The sequence below is a fragment of the Teleopsis dalmanni genome, chromosome 2 (assembly GCF_002237135.1).
Source record: "Teleopsis dalmanni isolate 2A chromosome 2, ASM223713v2, whole genome shotgun sequence".
Taxonomy (NCBI): Eukaryota; Metazoa; Arthropoda; class Insecta; order Diptera; family Diopsidae; genus Teleopsis; species Teleopsis dalmanni.
Window position 1 is genome coordinate 146,278,037 of NC_051847.1, and position 20,148 is coordinate 146,298,184.

Sequence of the window (20,148 nt, forward strand, 5' to 3'; positions counted from 1 at the left end):
CAGGCATATAAAGACGACTAATTAACAAAATTGTTATTAAAAATTAACAAATTGACTGTAAATGCTGTAGTGCCCATATAACTAATTACCAAAATTAATTGTATTTACAAATACGGAAGTGTATTGAATTTTAAATACATCTAAACAATTTTTTTCTAGTATAAAGATTTAATTACATACAAACCTATGTATGTGTACATTTATATACATACACGTTTGTATATATAATGCATGAATACGTGCAGATTTAATGTTTTTTAAAAAATTTATAACATATTTATATATATTATCTCGCCTATTTTGTGAACTTGAACTTTATCAAGTATTGACAATTAATCACGATTTTTATCAGGCTAAAAGCCATTTGATAAAAAATGGCATAATGGGCTCATATATAAAATACGCTGTTCATTACCTGCAAATGTTCAGTTAGTTTTAGAATCGTATCTGCATATTAGAAGCTTTAAAGTGAAATGTAAATCATATATTTCTAATAATTTCCCAATAGAAGCTGGCGTTCCACAAGGAAGTATTCTTGGCCCTATCTTGTATGTACTTTACACATCTGATATCCCAATAAGTAGTTCAGTTGTCACCACAACGTTTGCCAATAATATCGCAATTTTATGCCGAAACAAAAACGCTGTGTTAGCTTCAAATCAACTTCAATCTCACTTACTTCGGGTGCAGAAATGGCTGTCAAAATGGCTAATTAAAATTAATGAACTAAAATGTAGACACGTCACTTTTACCTTAAATCGGAGTACATCTCCAACAATTTCACTAAATAACATTCCCATACCACAAGCAGTTAACATAACATACTTAGGTATTCACTTATACAGACGACTAACTTGGCATAAATATATTGAAGCTAAAAAAATTCAGATGAAGCTCCAAACCTCTAAGTTCCATTGCATTGATTCCACTTAGGCAATAGTGGTAATAGTCATATAAAAATATATATATGTATATATATATAAATATATATTTTTTTTTTCATGATTTTGAAATATTTTACCGCTTATAAGTGTAACAATAGCATCCAATATATAATGAATAACGTTAATAGAGAAGTTTTTGAAATACTTTATTTGAGAATTTGATCTCATACAACCTCTTAACATCCCTTTTTCATTTAACATTACCTATATAATTCTTTTGTTACATAAATAAAAAATTATTACCTTTCTACTGTTGCCTAATGAAAAATAACAATACATAAAAATCTTTAATATAATATATTATTTATTATGCATTATTTCAGTAATGAGAAATGGACTTATATCATAAGCACATAGTTTCTATCGTGCAAATGATTAGTATTTGTGACACACCCATAATCATTTTGGCTCATTTATAGTAAGCATAGTATTACTACTGCCTTACAATTTAGTATAATAGAAATTTAGTATTAGATTTAAGGGCACGTGCATTTCGGATTTTTTTTTAAAATGCTTCAATAAAATACTTAAAAAGTATATACACTTCTAAGATATATATAAGTTTTGACTGTTGATGTAATATAAATTGTTTATGACTCATTTACGTAATTTGTTTAATTATTCAAATTTTGAACTTTACGATTAAATTATATTTAAAAAATATAATTAAAGACACAAAGCAAAATTTAATGTTCTAAAAATTATAAAGATTTTTTAAAGAAAAGGTGTTTAAAAGGTCTATAGGTTAATACTTACCGTGCGAGGTGCAATTCTGTTGTGATAGTTAAATAATTAAAAATACAGTTTTATTATTTATTATGGGTTATTATTTTTAATTATATTCAATTCTGATTTTGTGTTCTATAGTTGGGAACTATATCATATAATTACTACGTGGAAAGCATTCAACTACATTTCTTTGAAAATTCACAAATATTTTGTTTTTTTTCGATATGTATTATATATGTAATAAATAATATTAATAAATATGTTATAATTAAAAGTTGCTTAGACTATTAAGTTCTGAGAGTTGTTCACTTAAATGCTACAGTTTTTTTAATTAAGATTAAGCCATTCATCGAGAGGAATTTTAACGAAGAGTCGGTCTAGAAAATTATGTAGGACCATAGACAATTTGGTTCTGAGTGCTGGTTTCATTTCTTTGAGCAGCTCTTGGGCATTTGAATTAATGAAAAGATTCAAAGCAGCTTCTGTAAATTTGATTTAAAAACATTAATAAATATTATAAATTAATTTTTAATTATTAAATGAAAAAAATATATAACAAATTACAAGAAGACGAAGAAGACTTAAGCTTTGTTAACTTTTTCGTTTGGGTGCGATTTTTTAATAACTAACACTGTAAATTTTATGTTGACCTATATATAATATAATAATGTAATGTTTTTATTAACATCGATATAATTTTGTGTTTTTTGGAACAAAATTAAACCCATTTTAGACCAATATTTATTTTAAATTAATAGTTATAATAAGAAAGATACTTTTTTTTTGAAATACTTTTATCGTAAAACAAAACATTTATTTATTTATGAAATCAATTTTGTTTGATTTATCACTATAATATAATAGAATTTTAGGATTTGCTAAAATATTTTTCTTTTAATTAATTTATTATAAAAATAGTAATACATTTGCAACGTGTAAATATTTTTATGGATAATAAAAAAATTATTTAATTATTGGGAAAACTGAAACATTAGTTTTAATCTTATTTTATTGAAGAGGACTCAAATTACTTCATTGAAACATAATATGGTAAATATGAATTTCAAGAAAGGAATAAATATTTATAATTATCTTTTCAGTCAATTCTTTCTTATTAAAGAATTAAATTTAGTTTTTTTATTAAATAAATAAACAAATTTTATAATATATAAAATAATGTTGATTTCTATATATTGGTATGTAGTTCAAACTATGATGCGTAAATATAAAATTTCATGTTTGTATTTATATGCAAAAATATTTCGCTCTCCCTCCCTCTATCGTTCTCGCTTTCTCTCTCTCTATGCCTTTCTGTCCCTCCCACTTTCTCTCCCACTCTCTCTCCCTCTCTCTCTCACTTACTAACTCTTTCTAATATCGGTTTAGTGACATTCTCTTTCGGTGCATTTTATTATTATTAAATAGTAATTTTTTTTAAATCCAATATTAAATTTATCGGGAGTGACGAAAACGTCCTGCAAGTTTACCCGGAGGACATTCAATTTTTTCCGGAGAGAGAACTCACCATCGCAGCTAAAGATCTTCGAAATAAGGCACCTAAACCAGATGGGGTGACAGTTGAAGTTCTAAAAATATTAACGGAAAGTAAACCTGACTTATTGCTGGGAATATGCGACGCATGTCTCGAAGAGGGAATCTTTCCAGATATATGGAAAAGACAGTGATTTGTACTTATCGATAGGGGCAAAAAAAACCAAGAAAGATCAGCAGTTTAGACCCTATGGTTGTTAGATACTACAAGAAAACTTTACGAAAACTTGGCAGTAAAAGCAGCTGATGGACTGAGGACTATGTTTTTATTTCGTAATAGGTGTCGTCGTTAAAGTTATGTCAGCTGCAAAACAACTTAGTGCGTCATTAATAAAGCGGAAATCGCGACACAAATTATTATCTTACTCAAATGGATATGGAAACTATTGCAAGTACCTTTACCTTTGTCAGGTACAAATGTCAGGTTTTACTAATTTATTTTATTTATTCCTTCTACTAATAATATTTTACTGTCTTTAGAGTTGAACCAAACTACATAGATTATATTAAATATTTTAAATATAAATATGTGTACTGGATAAATACTTACGTATGACAGAATTGCCATTTGCAATATTTTCAACGCCCATTTGTATGTCCTTAACACTGAAATCCATTTTCACCTGTTCTGCTGTCAAATATGTGTGACCATCTTCAGATTCATGTGCATTGGCTTTGAAGTAAATTTTTGCTTTTACATCCTCTGCAAAAGTATTAAATTTAAAATAGAACGAAAATATTAATTTAATGATGTTGATTGAAACACAATATATTAAGAACTTTAATATTATATTAAAATAAAAGTAATGGGAAGTTGTATTATTTGTTGATGAATTTGAAACCAACTTATAATTTTTATTATTTGTACTCACCATATTCACCCCAATAATCTCCAGCTCCTGATGCTTTTACCAAAATTAAAACACCTGTGGAACGGTACTGTGCCTTGACCCTGATACGTGGTATGTCGCATGTTATTTGGAATTGTAATGTTTCCAAATCAGTACTGTTTATTAAAATAAAAATAAAGTAAGTAATATTATAATTATATAATAGAATAAATTGTAAAAGTTTGAGTTATTAGAAAAGTTAGAAAAGTTATACTATCTTAAAAACAATAACTTGTTGTTTGTACCTATGTATATATGTTATTTTTTTAATAAATAGAATTAATTAACAAAATTATTGTGAAATATATTGGCCGGCCATACAGGAGTTACAATTATAACGAATGCTTTATGCACCGTCAAAGTGACCGTTGCTGGAACGGTATATCCGAGTTCTACTGCTACGAACAAAAACACCCCCTCTTCTTCTTCCAGATTTCTTGCTCCGGGACCGATTTTGCATTAATTCAGGGAGGATCTTTTATAAATTGATTTTTCATGTTATATGCTTCTCGTAGAACCTGCATTCAGGCGCCCACTCCTGATTCGAATTGGAAAGTATTCCGATTGCTCTTCGTTTTTGATTAATTTGCATTCAGGTTTCAGGTTCTGTCATTAGTGTACAGTCTCCATGCCATCTTTCGCAGTTGGAGAAAGTATGCTCAACATTGTCCTCGACTGATCCGTAGTATATACAGTTGGGCTGCTCTTCTTTTCGCATTCTGTATAAATATTTTCGAAAATATCTATGACTAAATAGTAACTGTGGGACATAATAGTCAATCTCTGCGATAGAGTTAAAAAAAAAGTAATAAATTCTGATAGAGAAAAGATATGCAATTGCCGGTAAAAACAGTTTCCAATGTAAATAAAAAGGTTTAAAGGAAAACTACCAAAAATTATGTTTATTCATTTGTTTATAGTATTTAGGTATTGTTCATACAAATTTGAAAGTAAAACATAAGAACTCCTTCCGTAAAATTTGCTTGCAATTGTAGTTGCATTTGTATTACTGCAAAAATCGCATATTTACTCAGCTAAATCGAGTTAAATGCTGGTTAACGTGTTATTTAGCCTAGCAAGTCAAAGGCCAAAATCAAAATTTCTGTATCAAAGCACATGGTCGCAGATTGTTGCGACATGTCGGTAGCGATTAACAAGTCACAACACCATTGATACATGAGTTTTGTAACGTAGCAAAAACTATGAGACAAACATACCGGTCTGGTGATTTTATTGACCATGTGCGGATGGAGAAGCTTAAATTATTTATACTAGCTGTTCACTAGTGGATTTTCTTGTTGTCTAATATTTAAATCATGTTCTTAAACATTTACAGAATCGAATGTCCATACTATTTCACTTGGCAATGGACGTACTTGTATTTTAAATTGCACACATGCAATGTATCACTGCATTCATTAGCGGTCACACCGGAAAGTCTACTGATTTCAACTATCGCGATCTATGAGTGTGACTTACATAATAACCTCAGTGGAGATTATTATGTATGAGAATTTAAAAATTCTTCTGAATGAAGTCTTAAATAAACAAACTTACGCAATTTTAAAGTTCTGAGTATGTTCATTTTTATTTCCAAAGTCAAACGAATTATTTATTGATAAAAATATTTAAATTTTTTTTTTGATATAGCTCATAATAAGATATAGAAAAGTGATTAGGTAAAGTAGAACTGCTTATAATCATAAATTGTTCGAAAAATTGTGTGAAGTTGTAAATCTAAACTGATTTTTTCAACTTATGATCAAAATTAATTAAAACGGTTATTGTAGTATATTCTAAATTATCCACAATTCGTAATCAAGTATTCCATTTTATTAAAAAAAAATATTTTTTCGAAAAACAATATTTTTCGATCTTAGCTCTTGCAGAAACTTTCTTGTCTATAAAATAATATACAAGTTGAGTAGTTGTAAGATACTACTCGTAAATTATTTAGTCATTTTCTTTGAGTTATTTATATTTGTTCGTGCTATTTTACTGCAACTTATACGCCTAAATTAATACTAAATCACAATACGATGGTAAACATAATGAAGCATTTATTGCGGCATATGTGCCTAAATAAACACTTTTTATAATGAGCTAATAACTATAGGGAAACATTTGTTGCAGCGTATGCGCGTAAATAAATAATATAAAACAATTAAGTATATTTATTTTTAAACATCTTAATCTAACGCTAAAATAAAATTTTATTTTTCTTAAGTAAAAGATGTAAGATAATTATGTATGTTCCTTATTAAACACCTTAATCTAACTCTAACATAAGAGTTAGATTAAGTACATGTTTATACTTGATAATATTTGTATATAGATTAATATATAAATAATACAATTATTTAAATAATATAGGATATTATTAATTAAAATACAAATCTTAATATCTCAACTTAATATTACAATGCAAAGCAATTTACTTTTACATTTCATACAAAGTTTATATTAATTCTAGTGGGTAAAAAAATTTCTTTTTAAATTATAAATTGTAAAATATTAAAGTTATAGCCATTAATTTCTAGAGTTGATTATTACCAACAAATTCAAAATTAGTTATTGTTTTAGTCAGTCAGTTTGTGCAGTCTAACAAAGGATGATGCTTAATTATAAACTAACGTTCATAAGTTGATAGAACTGGCATTTTTGATAAATAGTATTACGAAGTACTCTAAATCACTATTAAATTATACAAATAAAGACTTTTCGAATTTATTAATTCTACTATATTATGCATGCATATAACTACGAAGCATTATTCGGATGTTAATTAAAATGGGCTAAGCACTTGAGTTACAGCTAACAAAAATGTCTCTACAAATGAGCTTAAAAAATGGTTGATTTAAATCTATTTATATTCGATTCGACACGAGTAATTTGTGACTTCTCTAATTATATATCTAAATCAATTTTGAATTAATATTTTTATATTAAGAATATTTTTCATTTTAATACGAGGTTCCGTATATTATAGTATTAAGTGTATATCTTTTAATTTGAGGAATAAGTGAAGCCGTTAATCTTCATATAACAAACTACTTAAAAGATATACACATTCATAATTATTTATATATTTTAACATTATCTTTAAAATAAAGTATATTATACAAACCGGAAATTTGTAACTGTTATGTTGCTAACACCGTATGCTTGGATATTACGGAAGAGAGCACGATATCCATCAGGTCCGCTACCCAAAACAATACCAATTTCATCAATTACTATTGGTTCAATCTAATATATAAAAGATGTATTATTATTAAATGTAATAGTTTATTTTAAGTATTAGTATTTACCTCGGTCATGTCCAATTCAGGTACTCCTTCTCTTAGAAGCTCCACTAATTTGTTCGTACTTTCTAATAGACAATGATTTATTGCCGGTTCCTCTCGTGGACATTGTTGTACGTAATAAGCTGTTAAAAAAATAGTTTAAATTAACAAAATATTGTTCAAAATAGTTATTATTTATTTAATAATTCCAAATATGTTTTTATATAATAAATGTTGTTCTTGGTTTTTTGTTACGTTAGCCGTATTTTTTTTTTCAGAGTTATAAAAAAACAGAACTAAATCTGGTTGAAACAAATTGGCATCACTTTTAAAATATGTTATATGTTTTTTGTTGTGTTGAGTACAATATAGTATGAAATATAAAAATTGTAAACACTAAAAATTAATTAATTTAAATAAAATAAAACAAATTTTTATCTCATATATTTAAACTAATTTATTTATTTATGTATTTGAATTTATTAATAAATGAAATGCTCATATGATTTTAATAAATGACTGGGATTTTGCAATAGATTTCCAGTGAACATTCACAATGGACTGAGTTTTAAATCTGGCTGCACTAAAATTTAGACGTAAAAAGACTTAGATGAGTAAAACCAAACTCTAGAGATAAATATCTTCAACCAATTAATCACATTTTCAGTTACAACATATTATAGCAATATCAATATGAATTTAAGTGTACGCTGGTTACATGTGTTAATATACGAGTCTGGGTACAGGATTCGATACCTAGAACTTGCAGCTCAAAAATTATGTATTATATTAATGAACATTTCCAAAAACTTCTGATAATGATGGAAACTATTTGATCACATTCAAAATAGCAGTGAATACTATAGATCCTTTCATTTCTGTTGTACTGGATCATCGTCTCCTTGCGCCCATCCTAACGCTGTGACTGTTCCTTACATATATGGTATTAAAGTAAGCTTAAAGCGAACTTTGAACCACTTTTTACCGTATCTTCAAGTACGATTTAAACGATTTAAAGTTTTAAATGAATGAGAATAATGTTATTGTTAAAGGGTATTTCGAATTGGACATCTTCATTCGATCGTATATGTAGACTTGGTATCTGAGACCACTGAGAAGATATTGAAAAACTGTTCAGGAATAATTCCACTTCTATTGGGCATTTTTATTTTATGACGTATTTCTATATTAACTTATACATAATGCATAATAAATTTCTTAATTATTGTGTTTCTTAAATAAATTAACTTGAAGTGTAATTCTTCGAAAAAGAAAGTTACAAGTGCTGAATATGGATTTTGTGAAATACGTCAGCAACTGTAGTAGGGCGGGTAAATTCATTTGAATTATGTGACTTAAAGGTTTAATGCATTGTAATTGAATAGTTAAATAGTTTTGTTATAAAATTTTCTTCACGTTTCTAATTCAATTCAAATCACAGAAATGTAAAATTACTTGACACCAATTTGTCATATTTATTTGATAATCATTTAATTACTACTATATTTTCACGGTTGCTAGGCGTGTTTCACCCATCAAATTATCAAAATCCGATCGTGCATCGTTCTGACTTTGCGGTACTCGTTAAGGCAGTTGTTGCAATTTTATGAAATTTAATTAATTTGAAATTTTGTGTTTTTTGCATTGTTTTTGCAATAAATTATAGACATGAAGGAAGTAATTTAAGTAATTTAATTATATGTATTGTACTCGTGTTGATGCGTTTTCATTTGCTTAATTTGATTATCGGTACGCTTAGGAGGCGCTGAGAAAGTGTTTAGAAAACGTTAAGGTAGAGTTAATTAAAGTTTTTACTATTATTAAGAGAAATTATTCGGTTGGCTGGAGAAATAGTAAAATATATTTGAAGTTTTAGATAAGATTACAATAATTACTTAAAAGTGCATTTCACTGTAAAGAATTATATGTAAATACTAATTGACACATTTTTTATTAACTTTAGAAAAAATCTTGATCGCTGATATCGGAAGGGGAAACTGTTTGAAGACATACTCGTTAAATATTCATTATTTTGTATGTAAATGATTTATGCAAACAAAAACTAAGCACATCATTAATAATCGCTTACGGAAACATTAAAACAATTACAAATATCGAATAATCAAATATTATTAATAAAAACTAATTAAACAATATAAAGGTTCTCTTAAAGAAAGATTTTCTGATATATTAGAACTTATATCAGAAAATCTTTATTGTCTTCAACTATAAATCTTATTTTTACACAGTTAATTAATATTTTGTAAGATTTTGTCTTATATACTTTTTTTTCTGCTTTGATTTATAACCCATTTCTATCGGTTAAGAAACTAATTTATTAACCTTTTTGCTGAGAATAATATAATAATGACAGGAAAAACTCAAAGCGATAATAAAACCGGTCTAGTTATTTAATATCTTAAATACCCTTTTTAAATATTGGTTATAGTTTCCAAATCAAATATGATTTATTTTCTCCTTATATTCTATTAAGCCACAGTTCAAGCTTTGCAACAAAGTTATGAATCACTGGTTGTTTTTATATTTGGTTATATGTAACCATAGAAATAGTAAAGCTGACATTTTGCCCATATCAATCAAGTATGGATCAATATGGATAAATTCCAGATTATATCAGAATTTCCGGCAATGAACTTGCAGAAAAACTTGTCAATAATTGTGCAGCCTCGGTTCTTGAAGATCTAGAACGATATTGTGACTTAAAACGAGATAATTTCTGTTTTACGCATTCAGGACGAAGAGAAAAAATAAAGAAAACAATACTGGAGTAATGTGACTAAGCTATCGCAATCGAAATTGCTTATAGGGATTTTCAACATTCCATTCTTCAACGATTTATTCAACGATTGTATGCAACTATATAAAAATCACTTAAAAATCACAACAGGTATGCCGACAGAGCACTGTAGGTTAAACTACCACATTATAAAAATTGGAACTTATACTAATGAAAATTGTTGATTTTGTAAGTTTTGTAAAACACGTGCTTAAAGTTTTTCAGGCACTGATGCATAAGAAATAAAACTCTGCAATGTAGATTGAATACTAGAATTATGAAAAGGAAGTTGGATTTGGGAAATAGATTAAGTCCATGAAGGGAACACAGTAGATCTTTAGGGCGCAGTGCAAATTCCTGCAAGATAATAATAATAATAAAATTCCGCAATATCTATAGTCATATCATTTATTATAATGAAAAAAAATCATTGCATTATAACCTATAAATACACATGACCAATACTTCATCAGCGAAAATTACTCCAAAGTCTTATTTTCACTATAAATAATTACTTCGGTCAATTTTTAAGAAGAGAGGGCACGTATGAGGCATTTCTTTATTTAATGTTTTTAACATCTGACAAAGAACTTAGCTAAACTTTAAAAGCAAACCTCCATACTTCGAGTAGAAATTTAGGAGTGTCTAGACCGTAACACTTCACACATATTTGTTTTATAATGCCCTTTATTTGACTATACACAATTCACAACTTCGTTGTTATACTGGTATTTCCACCATTATCAATATTAATCTAAATATATATGGCAGTGCCAAAAATAAAATGTATGATATCCGAAAAATAAATCATTAAAATAGTTTGGACATACATAATATTTCAGTCCAATTTGAGACCTTTAATTTGACATTAACACTAAACAATCTTAATATATCATAATGGACTTATCTAAAACAATTAAGGCCTATATATTATAATATATATATAATATCACTGAAAACCTTTTGTCTCAAGTAGATAGTGTCATCTATTTAGAGATTCATTAAATAGATCCATGGAACGACATTTATTTCAGTTGCGACTTATATGTATGTTTAAAACCAAAGTAGTCTCCAAGATTTTTATTGATTTAATGGATAGTTTACTATTTCGTAATGTCGAATTAAATGAAATTTGTATATACCACCAAACTAAAAATTCAATTCAACAAGGGCTCACAGGTTAAAAATCCACAAGTATACATTTTTTAGAAAATTTTTTATTCTTAGTTATACTCATTTATACTTATTTATACATATGCAATTTCAATTTACGATCAGATATAACGAATTTCTAGATTATTTTTGATGTTTTCTGGAGTAACCACCTCAATTGGACGACCACAGCGGTCGAAATCATCGGTGTCTGTACGACCACATTTAAATTCAGCAAACCAATAATAAATGGTTCTTTTCGATGGAGCAGAGTCCGGATAACATTTTTGAAGCCATTGCTGATCTTATACAGTATTTTTTTTCATCAAGAAGCAATGATAAATTAACACACGAAATAGTTTTGAATCCATTATTTTGAAAATAACAAAAGTAGCTTCACTTAAATGGCTGTCACTATTTTCTGACTAATCGAAATGTCATGAAATTTTACACATAGTCTTTTGAAGATTAGTACTTCATAAACATCATATGGATTTAATAATGTCAGCGCCATTTGTGTGTCAGTTACACGACTTATTGATTGATGTATTACTTGGTTTTTACAGCAGACTTATTACCATATTCATATATATGTACCTTTGTACATATAGTTCACTAGTTTCATTCGAAGGGGATTTCAGGTACTCTAACATCTTCACTGGCTAAGTATTCATGGCGAATTAAATCATTGAATCAAAAAATTCAAACTTTAAGTTGTAAAGTGCACTGGTTTCTTAAGAGACAATTTTCTTTAAGTTTACTCTCCTTAAGAACTCTCCAAATTGGTTGAATAATGCCATCATTATATCAATTTGAAATAATGGTATTCCATTATTTGGTTATGCAAACAATTATAAAAATATGTTAACTCTACAAATAGATTATTTAACAATATAAAGGATAATTACAAGAATGCCGTGGTACAGAAAAAATAAAGAAAATATTATAAATATATTTAACCACCTGTGTTAAATTCAGAATTTGTTAAAGTTAAAAAAAGTTCATTTAAAACTTAAGTGTCCTTTTAAGTAACCTTTTAGTCAGAGAACTTGTTTTTACGATTAGGCACTCCAATTGCCTAACTATAGGATAAAACTTAACTTACCTTATGCTATTATTTATTATAATTTATATTTATTCTACTCTCGTTCAAACTTCTCTGCAAGAACATCCCTAAGAATCCCTAAGATTCGAATATTAAAGAGTATCCTATTGAATACTATTTAATCCCGCAATAATCCTTATCCTTCTATCCTATTTAATAATCCTTTTTATCTTGACAGGTGTATTTGAGTTATGGTGGAGCTGCCATATGTAATTATTTTATAATGGACCTTATCTTAAAATCATCCTTTACTAAGCAAACATGTTTCTAACGTATATAGTTTTAATATAGTTGAACTTTTTTAACAATATTTAATGTAATCAATTTTTGGCTATATTATTGTATTAAATTTTTCAATATTTGGTCTATAAAATAAACTAAATAATCTATGGAGAAGAGCTAGACAAACAATAATAACCAATGTCATCTGGTAAATATCAGTGATTGTTAATAAAAATTTGCTTCAAAATATTTAAATTTTTGTTGTAAAAATATTTGTTGTTATTAGTTCTGTTAAATACTTGAATCAAAAAATCCACTTCTCATGTTAATGCACTTTGACAGAAATTACTCTTATACCAATGAGATAGTAACTGACACATACCAAATACTTTATTATCAATTTAGATTTTAAGTAAAATTCTATAATTTTTTGTAAGTTCTGTACGAATTTCGTTGAATTTAAAATAAATAATAATAATAATGAGATAGTATACGAATATGTAGTAAGAAATTGACAGTTTGAAATGGAGTTAGTAACAGATTATTCAGTTTTACTACTTGTAAAAGTAGTACATCTTTTATCTATCAAGAATACATTTTGTTACTTATAGATAATAAATTATATGCAAAATTTTACTGCTGCCTAGAAAATTCCTTTATTGCATTTTAATGTACATAAAATGTCTATTATTTCCCAAATACTGGTAAAATTGTCGTTTAGTTTTTTATGAAACAAACTGACCTCTTGCAGGTGATTTGCAATTTGCAAAACTCTGAGTAATTTGCAGTTTGCTACTTCCTATAAAAACCTATAACCTATAAATCCTATAAATATAACGAGCTTGGTATAAATTGAATTTAAGGGGAAAGGGATATTAACGTGTTCCAGATATTTTGCTGGTGCAACTTTTTCCGGTGTAATGTAGGTCAAATTATCTGGTCCCGGATGGAATAAAATTTAATTGTATATATAAGTACTTCAACGAAAAATTTAGTAGTAACATTTTTTTCTAAGATAAAACTATTTTAATAGAAATAATATGTACATCCTTAAGAAATTTTTTATGTAATGGCTTAAAAGTATATGTTCGATTATTTATATTATATTTATTTATTTATAAATAATTATACTTATATAATAATTATACTAATTAATAGAAATAAAATGTACATCCTTAAGCAAATTTTTGTAACTAATCACTTAAAAATATATGTTCGATTATTTATATATATTACATTTATTATATTTATTTATTTATGAATAACTATGCTGACATAAAGCAAAATGTTTATATGTTGAATATCAGTGTTAAATTTAGATAAGATTTCAATATCTAATAATACTTACGTTGTTCTGCGAAAATACTGCCGACCACAGTCAATAATAGAAACAAAGCCAATTGAAGCATTTTTTTTTTTTTGAATTTATATGATTTTTCGGTAGACTTTAAAAGTAAAAGCGTCTGACGTTTTTCTTAGAAAATTAGCACTTCTCGACTTCAAATTACACAGCACACAAATGAGTTTTTTCTTTGTGATTTTTAAATAAATTCAATAATTTAAGCGAAAGTAACGAATTTTACTTAACTATATAAAAATTAATAAGTAAATAAAAATTTTCACTTTAACACAAAGTAATAGCCTTTAATTTAAAATATTTAAATAAATTCATTCGTATAGCAAAATGAATTCTTTAAATATTTTAAAACCTAAATTGGGTCACGGCAGCGTTGCTTTCCAATGCGAAAGAATTAAAATAAAATTCTTTGAAGACTCACACCGCCACAACTTCAAACACTGACTCCAGCAACAAAGAACTAAGCAAAGAACACTATTTCCTGCACAGTCTGACTCCAATCTGAAGAAGCACTGAAATTATTTCTGGGAAGCGCACAACTTTCACGCGTGCCGAATATTACACAAGTGAGCCCAAAATCTCTCGGCCAAAGCATTTAAACCGAGTTTCGGAAAAAGTCATGAAAAAATGAAAGAAAAAGTAGATATGTAACAGAAGTAGAAAAAAAAGCTAAAATAGTAATGCAAGAGAAATGAAAGAAGAAAGAATACACAGGCACAGTGGCGTCAGGAAAGTTTTTTAGAAAGGTTTAAGGGGAATTATGCGTCATTCTAATTGCTCACGTCAGGAATATTGTAATATATTACATTGTTTTTGTTATTACGAATATTAATATCAATATTGTTTTTAAAGTTTAATTATTTTTGCCAAAGAAGCTATTTTTTTTTAAATTTAGAGGGTTCGAGGGTTTTGAAGAGCAAAGAAATTTGGCTACTCATACAACGCTGTTTCGAGTAGTGCCATGTACTCATCGTCAGTACTCGTCATAGAAAATTTCGAATTTTTTAATTAGTTTATAGTCCGTATATAATTCGTTTGGACTATAATTCGTTAACACCTTTAATACATTTGACATCTTTAATACATCTTTAACACCAGTAAGCAAAAACAAACACTAAACTACCAAACATAGTGTACTGTTTTGCATTTTTGTTAAAAAACTCTTAACGAACACTGCAAAAGTCCGAAACAAATCAAAAAATTTTTAGAGTTTGCGTTCGAGAAGGAATTCGTATAAAATATATAAAAATAGTATTTTATACTAATACTTTTATCATTAAATATTTATAAATTTTTTGTTTTTGATAATTTTTGTCTGTTCCTAACTTCTTAAACTTCAATGTTGATAAAATAAGACGTTATTTCTTTGCACATGGAAAGATTTTTCGGTATTCAAGACACATTATACACATTGTTCAGTAATGTTGTTAAGTATGCTCAATTTTTTATGATAGTCAATGTGCCTGGATATACTACTTCGTATATACCTCCATGGAATGTGAAAGGCAACAGCTACCAGTTCTTTATTCAACGATGCTGACGAAGACGATACCAACCATACGTTTTTCCACTGCTCGCAGTGACACAATGAAAGATGTCCGCTCGAATGTAATGCCGGATGATGCACTGCAAAAAATATTATAAATAAAATGCTACAAAGCGCAGATAATTGGAACGCTGTACCGAGATTTGCTGAGCATGTGCTAAGAACCAAGAAGATATTTCTCGATACAGTCTGAACGCAAGATATTAACAAACAAAGAAGATGGCAAGAAGCCAAAAAAAATAGGAACCTTTCCGAAGTAGTAAAAAAGTGGTCCCAGATAGTTCTCTCTAATGAAGAGATATTGTGTTTAAAGCGGTAATAGTCTGGCACATTGGTATCATGACACTGATGACATTGGTACTGATGGTCCATGGGTTTTACATTCCTTACTGCAAACAAAAAAAAATGTGCCTGGTTATACTGAATTAATTTCGCAAATTGAAACCGGATCAAATAATTGTTTTCGCATAGTTAAAAATTGTTTAAAACTCCCTCTGAAAATTTTATGAAACATTGCAGCTTTGCTACAAGGACTTATCAAAACTTTCCAAATCATGAAATGTTATACAGAAGATTCATCATTCATCCCTACAATTTTGATATGTAGCTCATAAGTTGTTGTAGTTTATCGTTGTGTGCTGACCCATTTGACGAAAGCTTCAGCCGGAGCAGAGCTTTTTTATGCATTTAATTTGCCGAATTTATGGTTAGAATGCAACCTTAAATATTTAGCTGTAAGAGTAAGTAGTAAAGTTAGAGTAGTAAGTTAGAGTGCATTCAATTAAAAAATTGGGACTGCATAGTATTTTTCTCTCAAGTTTGCCCGTATTTCTCTCAGGTAACAGTATACACAAAAATTATATGGACTCTATACCACTAGCTTGAAGTGTGAGTATCTAGAATCGTATGAGAATAACTTGACAACTTAACAAAACAATATAGCTTTATAATTTCAGTCTTGATATATATGTAAGATTTACTACATATAGTCAAAATTAATATCGTCAAATTTTATAAAATAAACTAATAAGCATTACTGAACCATCCAAATAACCCTTCTTTCCACAACTCTGCCTTTGTTTGTAAAGCAAATGTGCGTGCTTAGTGATGCTTCAAGTACAGAAAATTATTATGAACATAAAACGACCCGCACCATCGCTTCGAAAGCTTACACAGTGTTTAAGCAAATCAGACGAACTTCCTTTACAAATGGCTCTTCTTGTTAAAGGCTTTATCCAGATGTAACATGAAATTCTGGAAAAAATACCATGTGATGGAAGTGCTTTGAAAATGTATAATTTATACATTTATTGTTAAGTAAAAAATAAAAAATCTTATGACGAATATATTTATGTTTATGTTATATGTAGTTATCGATATCTATGTATATATATATTAAATTTTTTATTATATCGATTCTTTTTTAGCTGCATGGGGTATCCATAAATATGGTTTGACAGCTGAGAATGTTTAACTATGTTGACATTTCTGTTCAGAAAGGTTTGGTAATTTATTATGAATCGTTCAACGCTAGATTAACGCTTCCAAATTGTGGTAATATTCTTTAAAAATTAATCTGTTCCCAAATTTCGTAGAGCACTTCGTCGAGGAATTGTGTTTAGTAATGAACCTCATTTCTGTTTAAATGGCTACGTCCATAAGATAATCCTTAAGCCATTATTGAATCACCATTACATCCATTAAAATTGAGTGTTTGGTGTGATTTTACACACTTGCATCATCATCGGTCCTTATTTCTTTCGAAATGAAGAAAAAGCTGTAGTTACGGTGAATGGCGAACACTATCGAGCCATGGTGTCTGAACTTTTGTTTCTACAAATTAATCAGTCAAATCAAAAATAGCACTAATAAGATAATAAGAAAAATAACAATAACATTTTTTTTATTTTTAATAAAAATTTATATCTATACTTCTACAGAAATTAGTCTGCCACTTTCATTTTTTCTATATTATTTTTTATTTTTATATTATTTTTATATATTATTTTTCTATATTATTTTTTATATTTTTGTTCCTCATTCTTTAATGCTGTTAGTTGGCACTTTGATTTTTTCTTTTATTCATTTTGCTAATAATTAGCACTTTATTTGTGTGTTATATCATGTATATATGTAATCTTAGTTTACTGACTATAGCGTAATTTATATTGAACATATTCATATTCGAATCATATTAACTTAAAGTAGGAGCTGTGTCTTTTTTGAAGTGGTATATCATAGAAACAAAAGAATATCCACAAGTGCACCCACTTTTTGATAAGGAGTGGGCTTATAAATTAATGTTGATGATTTTATTTGCATTTTATTAATCTTTTAATGAAATCCCATGTATATACGTAAACCGAATTTTATTTAGAAGCATTGTAGCATTTTTATTTTCATAAAAATGAAATTTATTCAATAAAATTCATTGAATTTCATATTGAATGCTTTCAATTATCATAATTTTGTTGTTTGAAAGAAATTTAATTAAAAATATATTGAAAAAACATATTTTTGTATATATTTCATACCAGCACCACTTGTTCAGCCCAAACATAATTAGAAATCGTATACCCTCGCCCAGTAGTACATTTCAGCAGTTAGTTATTCGAAATAGAAAAAATCACATCTGTTTCACTATAACTAATTAAGATGGTTTCCTTGTAGAATATCAAAAATTCAATAAAAAAATGAAAAGTTAAAACAAAACCCTCTTGTTTAGTACAATAGAATGGATATATCTAAATTTTCTTTCCTTTCTCCAACCATATTTTTCCTTTCTTCAACCATATTTTTCCTTTCTCCTCCATTCTGCAATGAAATTATTCTTAGATCTTTTATGTAAAAAATGAACAAATCAAAATCAAAACGTAAAGGGTCTTAAAGTTTAAATAATAATTTATATTAATGAATGATTCTATGAATTTATATTAAGGAATGATTCTATAAATTATTGAGGTATGAAATAAGGTAATATATTCACTTGCAATTATTGAATTTTTTATCACCACTGGCATTATCATAAACAATTATGACTAACCTCTATTGTTCTGTTGCATTTAAGCCAGACAGTGGATGTCCGACTGTATCTGTAAATGTAAAATAAATGTAAAAATAAATAAATAAAACAAATCTCTTTGTTTCATGCACTTGCTACCACAACTTACGGTATAAAATCTTCCATACACCAAATTACTCGTAAATTGCTTTGGGCGCACGTGAGATTCAAGCTCAATGGCACATTTGCGCACAGGGTACCAACCTTCTCTCTCGTAGTCGTGCATTTCTGGTGGAGTTTCTGGTGCAGTGAAGCGTATTTGCTAATTAAAATGCCACTTACATTGTTCAAGTAAAACACAGCCGTAGAGTAAATATTAATCATTTAAGTATGAGATATTTACAATACTTCATATAAACTCATGAAAGCTTGTAGATTATTTTGTACAGATTTTAATGTTCAAAATGCAAAATAAATGCTGACGCTTGTGTATAAGTTTTTGCATCTTGATTTATTGCTCAAAGTTTATTGATCCTTTATATCATAAAAATTTGGCAAGTTATAAAGATTTTTATAGATTCGCAGTTTTTCTTTAGAATTTATAATGAAAGTTAATTTTTGACAAAATATCTTATTTATTCAAAATGAGTGTGATTTTATTTATTTTCGTTTATATGCGTTCAAAAAACTATGTGAAATAATATATTTCAAATAATTTTAAACAGACTTTTTATACATATATTATATTTACGACTTCTGATATTTAGTACGTTTTATATAATTTAATTATGTATATATCATTCTCTATAAAATATTTTAATTGTAATTATTACTATAAACATTATTGTATATAAAGTTTATTTCTTGCATTTATTTATTTAATTTATATTATATATATAAAGTTACATATAGCGACTATACAGGATATTAAAATATATTTATTTAATATTGACCCCAGTACATGTTCATATATATAAATTTAAATTATATATATTTATTTTACAGTAACACACTATAACATGATTATGATGTTGATTTTGATTTGAAATGTTGCATACTTGTGTGCGAAATATTCGTGTACTACCCGCTATTTAATGCTATAAAATGTGTAGCATAGTTTTAAGAGAGAATAAAATCAATAAGAATAAATTGTCTGGCTTTAATTTTGATCTGAAGAAATTTAATGAGTCTGTTTCTGTACGTATTGCTGTAAAATTTAGGTAAAATTAACAATATTCACATATAATTGTACAATTGTATATATGTATAATGTATATATGTATACATGTATAATGTATATATGTATATATGTTATGTATATATGTATATATGTATATGTATATATGTATAATTGTATATATGTATATATGTATATATGTATATATGTATATATGTATATATATGTATATATGTATATATGTATATATGTATATACGTATATATGTATATACGTATATATGTATATATGTATATATGTATATATGTATATATGTATATATGTATACATGTATATATGTATATATGTATATGTATATGTGTATAATTGTATATGTATATATATGTATAA

The 20,148-nt window shown here is 27.4% G+C and overlaps 1 protein-coding gene across 3 annotated transcripts; it reads right to left on the reverse strand.

Moving 5' to 3' along the window:
- Nucleotides 1-1,757: 1,757 nt before the first annotated feature.
- On the reverse strand, nt 1,758-14,610 carry LOC119683755 (protein takeout). Of its 3 annotated transcripts, none has more exons than XM_038097597.1 (7): nt 14,456-14,610; nt 14,026-14,207; nt 7,426-7,544; nt 7,242-7,363; nt 4,097-4,230; nt 3,775-3,927; nt 1,758-2,155 (listed from the first exon to the last, which is right to left on the reverse strand). In XM_038097597.1, exons 2-7 carry the CDS (start codon nt 14,084-14,086, stop codon nt 2,001-2,003), a joined length of 744 nt encoding a protein of 247 aa, XP_037953525.1. In that variant the 5' UTR covers nt 14,087-14,207; nt 14,456-14,610; the 3' UTR covers nt 1,758-2,000. The 3 variants fall into 3 exon arrangements, with proteins under 3 accessions (XP_037953525.1, XP_037953523.1, XP_037953524.1); XM_038097595.1 differs by having other exon boundaries at nt 14,026-14,264; XM_038097596.1 differs by having other exon boundaries at nt 14,026-14,264; nt 14,387-14,610.
- Between the last annotated feature and the right edge of the window lie 5,538 nt (nt 14,611-20,148).

What these genes read in the sequence shown, in the direction of transcription:
- LOC119683755 (XM_038097597.1), bottom strand. Translation starts at nt 14,086, where the DNA reads ATGCTTCAATTGGCTTTGTTTCTATTATTGACTGTGGTCGGCAGTATT. An exon ending in CTGAATTGGACATGACCGAG is followed by an intron (nt 7,364 to 7,425) that starts GTAAATACTAAT and finishes TTTATATATTAG; the next exon opens with ATTGAACCAATAGTAATTGA. An exon ending in ATAACAGTTACAAATTTCCG is followed by an intron (nt 4,231 to 7,241) that starts GTTTGTATAATA and finishes TTTAATAAACAG; the next exon opens with TACTGATTTGGAAACATTAC.